At 42.6% G+C, this 13,874-nt stretch overlaps 2 protein-coding genes across 3 annotated transcripts in view; one reads left to right on the top strand and one right to left on the bottom strand.

Moving 5' to 3' along the window:
- Window positions 1-13,874, top strand: part of LOC119474418 — an 813,351-nt gene that overhangs the window by 144,582 nt on the left and 654,895 nt on the right. The gene's annotated exons all lie outside the window — the stretch shown is intronic.
- The window catches only part of atp10d (ATPase phospholipid transporting 10D), a 36,334-nt gene that overhangs the window by 4,369 nt on the left and 18,091 nt on the right, over window positions 1-13,874 (bottom strand). For both annotated transcript variants that reach the window (XM_037796437.1, XM_037796438.1), the window contains 11 exons: window positions 12,243-12,924; window positions 11,989-12,095; window positions 9,354-9,480; window positions 9,068-9,252; window positions 7,080-7,380; window positions 6,347-6,423; window positions 5,655-5,780; window positions 3,791-3,991; window positions 2,041-2,121; window positions 913-1,017; window positions 566-753 (listed from right to left, as the gene is read on the bottom strand). In XM_037796437.1, coding sequence (XP_037652365.1) covers window positions 566-753; window positions 913-1,017; window positions 2,041-2,121; window positions 3,791-3,991; window positions 5,655-5,780; window positions 6,347-6,423; window positions 7,080-7,380; window positions 9,068-9,252; window positions 9,354-9,480; window positions 11,989-12,095; window positions 12,243-12,924 — 2,180 coding nt within the window. The remainder of the gene's footprint in view (window positions 1-565; window positions 754-912; window positions 1,018-2,040; window positions 2,122-3,790; window positions 3,992-5,654; window positions 5,781-6,346; window positions 6,424-7,079; window positions 7,381-9,067; window positions 9,253-9,353; window positions 9,481-11,988; window positions 12,096-12,242; window positions 12,925-13,874) is intronic.

The following is a 13,874-nucleotide window of genomic DNA, read 5'->3' as shown; positions in this document are numbered from 1 at the left end:
AGAGCGCCTGTCGTTGATCCCAATTTTTGTAGCGACCAAACGGCGGTACTACAACTTCCGTGTCCATCATGTGATGCCATTGGGCCCAAAAATACTTTTTCCCATAGACTTACATTGGGAAAGGGACGTCTGTAACTCAGCGGATAATTTTTTTTTAGGTAAATCAACTCCCCAGTATGAACACTCTAACAGCCCTTATTTAAATCATTAGGCCCTAAAAGTTGTAAAATGCACTAATAGCTGAATCCAGAGTTATTTCCCTTCCTCCGTTCATGTGAATGAGAGGCGGAGTTAGCAAGCCGTGACAACAGCGTGACGGTTGTGACCCCGTGACCAAGCGGACGCTACTGCGCCTGCTCTATGGGCCCAATGGATGTGGAAGATCGCCGGAAGATCCGGGTACTTTTCCAGTCGGAAGTCGAGCCATTTTGGCTTCTTGCGCCACTGAGCAACTTTTATTTCAACTTTTACTTCACAGTTTTAATAACACATGTCTAGAGCTATGCATGCATGTGTGTTGTGTGCACATTCACAGTCGTGTATTTGAGGGTGTGTGTGTGTGTACCTGGGTAATAGAGCCGTGACAGTAGTGAGAGCACATACGATGTAGAAAAGAGGCTCAGACATCTGGAGTGTTTCCACCCCCACAGGATTTGTGGGGGGGCTGCAGGTCACACAGAACACACTGAAGAGTAGCACAAAGCCAAAGTAGAAACCACCACTGAGCACCAACACCAGCCCATGAATCCAAGTCTGCAAAACAGAACAGGGTTTTAGTGTGGAGTCTTAATGTCACTTCTTGTCTGGACTCAGATCATCATTTTTGCACACAATTCTTTGGTATCCTTGGTTTGCATGCATAACAACCAACCACACAATTCATAATTCCTATTGTACAGCAGTGTGTCTGACCAGAGTGTGACTCTCGATGACTTGGTGCAGTAGGATGATGAGGAGAGCTGAGGCGTTGATCGGAGAGCCAAAGGACAGCTCACTAACGCTCGATCCCGCGTACACCTGAGACAAACATCACAACAGTCTTACAGTGGGATGGGACCAGAGGGCTGTATGAGAAGTGTTTATTACTATGTGATTTGAAATATGATGCCATCACAATCAGCTGTAAGGCTGTCACTTAGAGGGGTCTTAAGACAAAGACAGTGTTGAAAAACAGTACACAACAGTGAGTACCCATAGATTTCGACAGGCAGCTAAATGACCCGGGACTTCATTTATAAAACAGAGCGTAGGATCCACATGAAATGTTTGCGTATGTACAAATGAGGAAATGTACATATGCCAAAAAATATTCTGATTTATAAAACCGTGCGTACCCAAAAAATCCCTAACACAAAACTGGCAAAAAAGAGTTTAACCACAATCCAGTACTACAATGTTCAAAGTCGTTTCACAGGTTTTCAGTTATTATTTTCCAAAATTTATAATGTGTTTAGAAACAAATCTCTGAATTTCCTTTACAAGGCCTTTACGGGCCCTGACACACCAAGCCGATGGTCGGCCATCGGTAAGACATGTCACTCTGATCGGCTTTTCAGCTTAAACGAATCAGTGCACGAGAAGAAAAGCAAACCGACGAGTAAAGTCAAGAGGAAAAACACAGAAGGCTCTTCTCATTTGTGTGACCTGTCGGGGAGCTACAGCCAATGAGGGCGCAAGACACGAGTTTTTATATTTTATGAATTGTTGACATTTTATTCATCCACCACATTATTAGACACTATTTTTTCTGATGACAAAATGTCCTGAAATACTTGAACACAGAATTCAGAAAAATTTAAACGGAAAACACAGAATTTGGGAAAAAATAAAACTGATTTATTTATTTTTTTATATATATATATCCCAATTTCTGCCTATAAAGTGGCGTACGCATATTTCAAGCCTTTGTTTGTGCATACGCAACGGTAATAAATGAGGCCCCTGGTCACCACACATATAAAGAGAATCAATGGATTAAAAACAGCGTTGAAGGAACTATTTGACAGAACAATAGGATTTAAAGAAGGATTTTTGACTTACGAAGTAAGGCACGAAGAAGCAGATGAGGCTTTGGTAAAAGGCATCCAGGACTGTAATCCAGAACATGTAGGGAACGTAGGCCTGCAGAGAAAGTCAAGACAGCTGTCAGACTTTAGTAACACTGACCTCAGTATCTTAAAACATAAAGAAGCTCATAAATATGTAAATAAATGCAGTAAGTCCAGTCAGGTAAACTCCTGTATTGAGGAACCTGTTGGAGGAAGTTTATACCAAATAACTGTCCTCTGCCTCAGATATTATGATATATATAATTAAGTGTTCTTTATTAAACTGGTTGTTTCTTAGAAGCCAATAATAGATACTGAACCTGTTGAGACCCGATGATACCTTTAGTACTGATATCATTCTGGGTCACAGGCCCCGTTCAGACCTGGTATTAACGTGCGTCCTCAGTGGTCGGATCACAAGCGGACAGCTCTAAGTACAGGTGTGAACGCACTCAAGACGCACTGAGATCTGTTCGCTCAGACCACATTCAGAGGTGGTCTGGGACACATATGGCCGCATTCTTTTAGCAGTGTGTAGTGAATGTGTCCTGGGCCACATTAAGGACCTCATACTCTACTGACGTCCCGCTGGGATCCACAGGGTCTCACTGAGTTCCTCATGTGAATAGACAGGCCGACGGGTATGCCTTGCAGCATGACAAAACGGGCTCCTCACTGAGCAAAGACACGTCCAAAAAAAAAACAATTTAACGTCTCTGTCGTCACTGAGGAGCCAAAATGAAAGTTTTTGCGACGTCTTTTTTCAAAACGTCTTTTTTAACGTTCAGCTATTGATGTCAATCTGAGCTGCACGTCCACAGACGTCCAAAAGGGGTCCTAGTCAGACGTCTAGATATTGAACCCATTTTGCACGTCCGCAGACGTCCAAAAAGGCCCCTAACCAGATGTCCAAAAAGGCCCCTAACCAGACGTTCAAATATTGAACCCAACTTGCACGTCGACCAGACGTACAAAAGTGGGTCTGGACTGACGGACGTTATACAGACTGGGTCTGCGCTCGCCTGTATTCTGTCGGTACAACTGTATTTTATTAAAATATGTCTTGTTTATATATCTACAGACTGTCAGACTAGACATGGGAAGTGCATTATTATCATACTGTCGGTGATGTGTGGGTGTTTTTGTTCCGCTGCTCTGCACGGAGCTGACACCCACCCGCCCGCTTGCTCGCTCTCCTCACCGGCTCTCTGAAGCTCTGTGCTCCGCTGTTGTCTGGCAAAGGCAGCGGTACCGCCGGCGCGGAGGTCCCCGAGGACCGCCGGTCCAATAACCTTATATTTTGATGTTAATAAAATGTTCCCAAATTCACGAATATGTAGGATATTACTACTGACATTCATGTAATATTACATCACAACGTCTGCTGTATTAGCCGTGTGTTTACTACGTGTTTATTTGTATATAGAGCGGGGAAGTGAGATCGGATCACAAGTGGCCACTGGAGACGCATGTGGAGACGCATTCTAATGCCAGGTGTGAACAGACGTACTTAAAGCTGTCCACTTGTGATCCGATCACTGAGGACGCGTGTTAATACCAGGTCTGTACAGGACCACAGTTTGGCTCACTGTGGTACCATTTCATAAGCTTTTCCATTCCTTAGGGAACTGAATTATTGTAAGAAATGTTTGACATAACATAAATAAATGTAGCAAAATACTGAACAATAACAGCTGTGATTGCAGGTTTTTGAAATGGCAGGTTTGTGTGTGCACAGTCACCTTGGAGGTCTGCACAGTGCGGTAGAGCTCAGGCAGCTCCATCAGAGTGTCTGCAGGCGTGACTCGGTCCAGGACGCCGTAGATGAGAGGAGGAACGGAGGTGAAGAGCAGGTTGAAGAGGATAAGCACCCAGGCGTTGGTCATGACGCTCCCAGAGAAACCACAGAAGAACTGATACCAGAACAGCAGATTCACATACATCTGCAACACAGTCAGACACACAGACAGCAGTGAGGATTCTCATTCAACATCTTGATTGGTTCTTTTTTATGTTAGTTGTCTTTTGTAGTGCTTGTGCCAAACCAGCGTCCACAAAAGCAGAATAAAGAAATCCAGGATAAGAGAGAAAGCGAGGCTTGACCTACAGTAGTCTAGTCAGTTCATCCTGGCTTAATAGGTTTCACGAAGGCCAAGCCAGGCTGAGGAGGGGCGACTAGGTTGAGCCAGGTGGAAGTAATTCAGATAGATGCGTATTCACGGCTTTCTGCAACAGACCACGAGGTCGATCACAGATTTACTGATGCTGAAATGGAGTCTACGTGTTCCGCGTACTTTAAACCCAGTGAGAAACATCTACTAATGGAAGATTACGATGAAGTAAAGCATATAATATGTAGAAAAGGAGACATGACCGTCGGCCGCTGCAATAAAACAGCAGCAAAAAAACGTGTCAGACAATAGCGGACCAACTCAATGCGTAAGTAGCCTAAAAATAGACTATAATGTTACATTCACTAACCGCTGCTGCTTACTGAAACCGTCATAATTAAACCATTTAAGGAGTTACTGTAACTTCGCCTTAAAAGTGTTATTAATTAATTATTATATTTATATTATAATTATTATATTATATAACAATGATTCATACATTAGGGCTGCACGGTGGTGCAGTGGTTAGCACTGTCGCCTCACAGCTAGAGGGACCGGCTTGGGGCCCTTCTGTGTGGAGTCTGCATGTTCTCCCAGTCTTAGTGTGGGTTTTCTCCTTGTTCTCAGGTTTCCTCCCACAGTCCAAAGACATGCAGGTTAGGTTAATTATTGACTCTAAATGTCCTGTAGGTGTGAATGGTTGTCTGTCTCTCTGTGTCAGCCCTGTGATAGTCTGGAGACATGTCAAGGGGGCACCCCGCCTTCACCAAATGTCAGCTAAGATTATCCAGCCCCCCTGCGACCCCGAATGTGATAAGCGGTTACGGATAATGGATGGATGGATAGTCTTGTCCATAGTTTGAGAATTAGATCGAGTTGTTTTATTTAGGGTATCTATAAGGTGGGTTTATGGTCGCTGTAGTGACGCTGGCGCGCGCCAGAAAATTACATCATCACAGCTTTTGCATCATGTGCAAAGGCTGCGCAAGTTGTCGCGCCACCTGGTAGTGCACCTCTGAATTTTTGTAACTATTTGCCCACTGCACGCGCTGCGCCTTCGAGGGAAGACTGGCCGAGCAGGCTGGCCTGTACAGACATCTCTGCGACTTTTCACTGAGGGACAAGAGGGGCAGTCACATGTCATTAAATACTTGGAAAGAAGTAGGCAACACATTGGGGAAAGAAGAGGCTTTTTGCCGCAGCCTGTCGAATGAAATGACGGATCACAATTTGCGGTAACGTTATTCCGGTTCGTTGACTTCTTGCTCATCCACAGACTATTTTGTTTCTACACCACCTGGCTTTTCGGAGCGTACTGCAGCGTTGCCTTGGAAGGAGCCCCGAGTGGAGGGGGGGTTTAGACGGAGCTCCTGAGGCGATGCTACTTTCAAATGATACTAGCTTTCCAACATCGTCGACCCTATCTTTAAATCAAGCTATTTTACAAGCATTTTAAACACACAGAGACTAAGTAGAGTCGGTAAAGACCTCTTACCACATTCTTGTAGATGAAATAGTGGATCATGTTTGAAAGACGAGAGTAACACCAGTGGCCATGGACCAGCAGCAGCCTACTGAGGTGTTTAAACCTGGAGATAGCAAAGTCACTGGACATCACAGCCTGGGGAACGATACACAGAGACAAAAATATTACTGACTGCTTCACACACAATAGGTGCTAGTAAGGAAAACAAAAAAAAAAACAAGCATCTCCTTGCAACTGTAATATCACAGACGCCAATATGACCACAAAGTGTCTTCTTTCAAACTTCTAGTTGAATCTTACGAGCTCTGGCAGTTTTAGAGATAAGAGGAGTGTAGAGAGTTTACATAAACAATGTATATTTTAGTGCACCATTTTCAGCCTACAAAATAGGCATGAGTCCTTGTTCTGTGATTGTCTCCACTGTGGCAACTGGATAAGGTATGTACTAGTTAGATAGTTTGAAACTTTACGGTTCACAATGTGAAAAATTGTCTTTGGCTTCACCACAATCAACATGATTTACAAATGAGACAATAGTAAGAAACCGTAAAAACACTGGGGAAGCTTGGATTTCAATCATATGCAAACAAATACAGTTCAGTAAGTCAATTATCAAACAACAACAGCAACCTTCATGTCATTTATAAAGACTGATGTCATTTTGGTAAGTGTTCTGTCCGGATGAATCTAGCGGTCATTACCTGCATGCCCTCCTGACCAGATATCCCGATGCCCACATCAGCCACCTGAATCATGCTCACATCATTGGCTCCATCACCTAAATGACAAAAACAGTTTTTCATTGCTCTCCATGTTTAGGTATGTACAAAGCATATTACATAGTAGAAGATGTTATCCATAATTAATTAAATTAAATAAATTGTTGTTTTGTCCACCAGTTATCAACAGGTCTAACAATTACAAAAGGTTACAGAATTGTAATCCTAGTTCTATAAGCACAGGCGGAGCCCTTTACTGGACTCTATGGGTAATACCCTTCTCCAGTCACACACGCATATGCCAGCTGAACTTGGCAACAAACGTAGTCGGCCAATCAGGATCTGCACATCACTGTCATTCTAACCACGCCTGCAATGTGGTTACGGGGTTACTTGCTTTGGAGAAATTAACCTATGTGGTCAGAGGGAAATCAAATAAATTCAGGGAAGTATGGGACACTTTTATGCAATTCCTGGAAGCACCTATAAAATATTACTATACCTGTTATTAACATTTACTCTTTTTTATCTTTTTTTCCCGTGAATATGTGATGTTGAGGGTGGGGGGAGAGGGTGTTATAAAAGTCAATATATGTATTCTTTCTATGTTAAAAAAAACAATAAATATAATGTTAAAAAAAAGACACTTCAAGTTGTTTGAAATAATTATTCATGAACAAGCATCATGTGTTAAGACTTCCCTGCAAGTCCTTACCTACAGCCAGGGTCATGACACCAAGCTGGTCCCGGATCAGGCGGACCACCTGGCTCTTCTGCAGCGGAGTGGACCTGCAGCAGATGACTGCCTTGCACTTACAGCTCAGCTCCAGGAAGTTGCTCTTCAGCTCCTCCTGCAGGGCCCAGTCCAGCGTCCGTCCATCTATAACCAGAATGAAGGCTGCCACACCGCCTGAGGAGGATTCCCCAGGATTCCCTGCTGCAGTCGGTTCAGTGAAACTGTCCTCACCACGCTGCACTTCCAGTTTGAGCTCCTCAAGTAAAGCTGCACACATATCCTGATGTGTGAAAGAAAAATCCATCAGTACTGTATCATGGAGTTACAGGTCTTTCACTTCACTGCATTTATCCAAATGTATGCAATTACATTTGGTTTGTTTTGTAGTTTTATCCTTCAAGCAGCTGGGGTTGAAGATTGGGTTTATAGCTGTCGGAACTATTCAGGAAAAAGATATCTCAACAACCTTTGGGTAGATTGCGATGAATTCAGCCCCCAGAGCAGGGGTCAGCAACCTTTACTATCAAAAGAGACATTTTAGGCCAGAAACAATAAAAAAAAAATTGTCTGGAGCTGCAAAACATTTGAGCATTGTAATGAAGGAAACACAGCCTATTAAGTCTAATGCAGTGAGGGCCCAAGTGCAAATGAGAGGCAGGACATTGAAGAAACATCTCAGGACATTTGGCCGGATGCTGCTGCTGGCTTTTCAGCAAATGCAGCGTGCTTGTTCTGGAAATGTGTTTTAATTACTTTTTTGTGGTAGAGTCTGTCCACGCACTATTAAATTCTCTATGTTCCTCCGAGACTTTTCTTTTTTGGATCTAGAATCCATAGCTAGCTTATTGAGCTATCGATGTTCAGCAAAATTAGAGGATAAGGCACCAGGCCGTAGATGACGCACATTTTGGTTGATGGAAATGATAAAAAAAAAAAAAAAATGATTTAGTGTATATGCTACAGATTGACAACTGGAGAATTTAAGAATCACCGTAGACCTACAAGATAATAATGATAAATGGAAATGAAATTCTTTTAATAGCCGTTATTCCTACTTTGGCCCTCACTGCATTAGACTTATATACTATATACTTAGACTATAAACTGTGTTACCTTCATCACAATGCTCAAATGTTTTGCGGCTCCGGACATATTTTTTTTCTTTTTGCCTAAAATAGTTCTTTTGATAATAAAGGTTGGTGACCCCTGGTCTAGAGGATGAGTCCTGTTGTGTGACCTTGACCTTTCCTCTAACAGCACCTTCAAGTCGCACACACAATATATATTTCACATTATATATTCACATCCATCCATCCATCCATCCATTCATTTTCTTCCAATTATCCGGGCCGGGTCACGGGGGGGCAGCAGACGCGAAGGAGCAGCGGCTCTACTCCGAGCTCCCTCCCAATATTCTAATGTCTACTGTGTAATGAAATGCGATTTAAATATGTTAATGCATCTGTAGTGTTATTTACAAATAGGCTCTACACTTTATTTTAATCCTACTACTCCTTGGACTAGGGTGTTGAATGGGCAGACAGGCTGACCTGACCTAGTCATTATTATACTCTACTACCAGCAGGAGAAAAGCTAGTTTGCACATGTAAACACTGTAATGTAACACTGTAAACTTACACTATGCAACATGACTTTTTCATGGACAAAATAGTTACAAGTAGGCTCAACACATTTTAAAAAGCTACTGTAGGTATCAGAACAGCCACTAAGACAACCAAGCCAACCATGTCCACAACTTATAGATTCAGTGTTTAGCACTTGCAGAATGAGGGAATGAGGAGATGACAATAAACCACGTAAACAGTAGCTAGAGAGCTGAATAAACAAGCTGAGAGGAAGAGGCGTAAAAGGGCAATGCAAGACCAAACAACAGTCATAGATCAACATTTCATCATTTCCAAATAAGCCCTATAACGGTGCTACAGTACAGTCCCTTAGCCACTGACCTTGCTTCCACAGCTGGCTGTCAGCAGCTCGTCGTTGGGACGAAGGAGTTTGCAGGCGTAGGCGATGTTGATGGCTGTCTCCTTTTTGTCTCCAGTTAGGACCCAGACTTTGATCCCAGCCCTCTGAAGAGCTTCAATGGTCTCTGGGACATTCTCCTGCAGTCTGTCTACTATCCCTGTGGTGCCTGAACACACACAAACACAAAGACAAAGCACTTTAAGTATCACCGCTCCCAGCTCTGATACAAGTTGTCCGTGTGTCGGCCGCAGCGAGCGGCTGTCCTACCCAGCAGGGTGAGTTTGGTCTCCAGTCTCTGAGCTGAGTCCAGCAGCAGCTCCTCTCTGTTCTCTATACTGCTCTCTGCCAGCTGCTGTCCCTTCAGCCACACCTCATACTCCTCCTCTTCCAGAACCTGCTCCACACACAGAACACACACTGAGTAACACCATCATCTTTTTACATACATTCACTCCTGAGCAGACTACTAAGCCATCTTTAGGAAGAGTTGAGCCAATTCTATAGCAGTGGCTAGAACAGAGTATGTGAGCGGGCACTGCTCACACAGCTGCATGATGCTTCACTTCATGAATGAGACATGAGGAAAATAAACCAACCCCTTAAAACTGCAGACGATCAATCACAAATGTAACTAAATGTACAGTCAGTAGTCATGTCTCTCAGAAAAATGTTTTAATGTGAAAGGTTGTCTGTCGTGGTTGCCTTCAGGCTATGTCAACGATAACTAGAATGGCACTCGGAGAGCGCAGACCTCTGCCAAGGTGCGTGACTTTAAAAACAGATCACAGCTCACAGCTGGCGGTACCGTGAGGTGGTCGGCTTGTTATTAACACGGTGTGTTTCTATGTAACGTATCGGCGGATGACTCTCTCATTCAGCAGCCTTGTTATGTCTGTATAACGTTACACTACGTCGTTTCTCATCCCGTCATCTACCGTTTTTTTTTCTCACCGCGGACGGCCAGCAGCTCCCGCACCTCGATGTCTCGCCACACATCCGCACACGTATCTCTCTGCTCTCTGGAGGAAAGAGGCGGGGTTATGCATTATCAACGCGTCATCTGCTACACTGCGCATGTGTTGTACCCTGTGGTCTTAATGCTCAGGCTGATCGTAATCCTTAAAAATATTCCTGCATCTGGATCATGATCTGGATCGCCACCAAAATCGAATGGATTGTTCATTATGCCTTACTCCACCCCTCCAACAAATTTCATTTAAATCCATCGCAAACTTTTGGAGTAATCCTGCTAACAGAAGGACAGACAAACAGACAGACGCCGGTGAAAACATAACCTCCTTCCAAGGCCCTTGGTCTTGAATGACAGTGCTTTGCATTTGGTATTAGCAGGTCTATGCTGCACTAAGTGCAATACACTTCTTCACTTTTTCTGTGTTATTTTTCAATTTGAATATGACATGGAAAATTCATGTCACAATGAAAACCAATTCATTCAGTTGACAAAAGCTAAATAAGTGCCCATTACATAGAGTTATTGAATACTGCAAGAATGAGTCCTAAACTCCAGAAATGAGTTAACATTTTAGCACTTCCGGTTCCCTCGTCTGGACGTCAATGGGCTTTTTGAATGAGTTTTTAGTGAGATGCCTAAAATAAGGTCTGTGGTTAACTCGAGCTTAAGAGATTTTAACATTTTATTCTGTGATATAAGCTTTTATGTGTCTGAATACGTGTAGTTGCTAACTACAAAAAATAGTACATAACGCCGACTAAAAAAATCAAATTGGCTTTTTGTGGAGGGAATCAGGGCGATGCTAACTTCCTGTTTCCTACAAAAATACGTCATCCCTGCAGCACTCTATTGGAAGGAAAGTTTGGTTCGCCTGCTTAACTGCAATAGATGCGTACGGTCGGTTCAGATTAAACCATCGGTGCAATCGCAGCAAACTCAAGGACACCACTATGGCCCGAACAAGACGGAGATGCTGTTGACCGACTGCAAACTGACTGAGTGACTGACTGACTTAATGGCTCTATTCACACGTTGTTGTTCCTTTCACCATGAGTAACTATTTCTTTTAGAGATTAAGAGATGTTTGAGTTGAACTATTTTTGTTTTTGAACTGGGTTACCTTGATCAACTTTGCGTAATCTTTAAGAGAGCTCTGGTCGGACATTTTTGTGGGACTGTGGAAAAGAAACTGTGAAAAGTGTGAATATCCAAAGAGTATTTTGTTTGTTTGTTTAATGATTGTTTGTGAACCTAGCACAATTAATAAAAGAATAAATCTCTAAAAAGTTTATATATATATAAATATATATATATTTTAAAATTTATTGTGACAGTAAATTCATACATGAAAAGGAAATACATGTAACAAGAGGTATTGTATTTCACTTTGCATTTCTTTGTTTGATTTGTTTTATTTAGGAATCTTCCACATTATCCAGTCACAGATTTCCCAACTAAAAAAATCTTGTAATTAATTGTGTAGTCTGGGATAAAAATGTGTTGTTCCGTGATTCTGAGATTTAAAGAGGCCTGTAGTCTGCATTAGTGTTAAAATAAATCTATAACCAAATCTACAGTCAATAAATATACATAGGTACAAAAAACAACACCATGCAACAAGTTTAGATCAACTATATGATGTATTATTCACAAATGATCAGAACAGTACACAGAGCTGCACACAATGATGGGACATGAGATTTTATTTCTATTTTATATTGATTATTTTTCAGTTTTTCATCTCTCTCCAAACTTGGACTTGTTATTTTCAGGGGAGCTCAGGTCTGAGGTCTAATGAGCTTAACTATTGTTTAGAGCCAAAGGACTTCCTGATAGTAAATAGTATAGTGTGATGAAAATGTCTAAGAAAATGTGCATTTGTGATAATAGTGTGCGAAGCTGTTTTGTTTCACTGTCCTGAAGCGTTACCTTTTTAGCGATGCAGAGTGTGCGGAGGCCTTCTCTGGCATAGCCGTCTAAATGGTTTTGGGTTTGTTCTCGGATGTGACTGTAGATCTCCTGAGCCTGATCTGCACCTGAACATAACAGAATGACAGTGATACAGACAAACATTTCTATTAATATTATTATTATTTGTCTTTAGATCAGTCAGGCAAAGACAACGTACTTCAGTCAGGGCCGTATTCCCTAATGTTTTTGTCCATTTTCCCTCTGTTAATTACCTTTAGGTGTCTCAGTCAGGTCCATGATGACAGAATCAGCTCCCTTGGTGTAAACCACCACCTGTCCTGTGAGCGGGTGGCGGACCACCACTGACATCTTCTTCCTGTTGGAGTCAAAGGGCAGGATGTGGAGTAGCTGGACAGCCAGAGAGCCAATTCCTGGCAAATCCACCAGCAGGCTCTCTGCAGAACGTCCTCTCAGGGTGCAGTGGTACGCCTTGGCTGCATGGACCAGAGCTGCCTCGTCTGGACTCTCCGCCTCATAGAGCAGTTCATCATCGGCATTACACTCACGATCCACTTCTGTGATCAGGTCCTCCGCATCCGGGCTTGCCCCATTGGGGTTCGTCTTTTCATAATCCTCTGTCTCCCTGTCTTCCATCAGTCCGGCATCTTCTTCTTCCACTCTGGAAGATGAGTCCAGTTTACGCCTCGCGTTGTAGGTTTCCAGGTTGCTTTCTTGAGCTGGTTCTGACCCGTCTGTGGTGCTGTTAGTGGGCGTGGAGAAGGTGAAAGAGCCAGTCTTCCCCCGGGCAAACAGCCTGCTGGTGAAGCTGCGAGGGCTGCCTTTGATCTGGGGAGGGGACAGGGTGGAGAGGGCTGACAGAGGAGAGAAGCTGAAGCGCTGGAAAATCAGTTTGATTTCCTCCAGGGACTTGAGAGGCGTTCGTGCTTCAGGCACCTGCAGGGAAGAGAAAGAAAAGAGAACATGGGATATGGGATCAGCTTTTGTTTTAAAACTATTTTTTTGTCTTTATTGGATAGTAACAGTGATAGTTATGAAAGGGGGGAGAGAGAGGGGATGACACCCAGCAAAGGGTCGGATATAATACTCAGCATCGGTACATGGGGAGCCTGCTCTACCAGGTAAGTTGTGTGCTCAAGGGATCTGCTTTTGTAAGGGAACTCCTGAGCTGAACTGCCCAGTAAGTCATTGTAATTAAGCAAAATGTGCTAGTTTTAAAGGTCTCATATTGTAAAAAGGGAGATTTTCATGTCTTTCATATTATAATGCAGCTTTAAGTGATATATAAATACTGTGAAAGTATCAAAACACTCAATCCAAGGAGAAATACACACAGCCCGTATTCAGAAACTGTGCGTTCGAAACAAGCCGTTAGGATTTCTGTCCATCTATGATGTCACAAATATACAATATTTAGACCATTTCACAGTTTTAAAAGTAAACATACTAAATGTGTCCCAGTTTATTTCCTGTTGCAGTGTATGTGAATGACATCAGCTGACAGGATGTAAACATGGACCCAAGCTGTTTCCTAGCAATGTAATTCCGTTGCCATTCCGTTGAAATGCGATAAAACAGAGTGTTTCAGACAGATGGTGAATACAGGTGTATTCAGGCAGACAGTATGAGAAAAAGAATGTGTTTTTTGAACATTAAAGCATGTAAACATGTTCTAGTAGAAACACAAAATAACCTGAAAATTAGCATGATATGTCCCCTTTAAGTGAATTTATGAACTTTCATATTTCTCTCTCTTAGGGTTTAAAAAAAAGAAGAAATTCAGTGAAAAAGAGGAAATAGAAAAAGACTGAAGAAAGAGAAAAGGATTTGTGTATATGTGTGGATATGATTTGTGTAAAGTGTAAATTTATGTTGTAGAAAATAAG

This window comes from Sebastes umbrosus, chromosome 16, assembly GCF_015220745.1.
Source record: "Sebastes umbrosus isolate fSebUmb1 chromosome 16, fSebUmb1.pri, whole genome shotgun sequence".
NCBI lineage: Eukaryota > Metazoa > Chordata > Actinopteri > Perciformes > Sebastidae > Sebastes > Sebastes umbrosus.
This window is presented reverse-complemented; position numbering and strand designations above follow the sequence as displayed.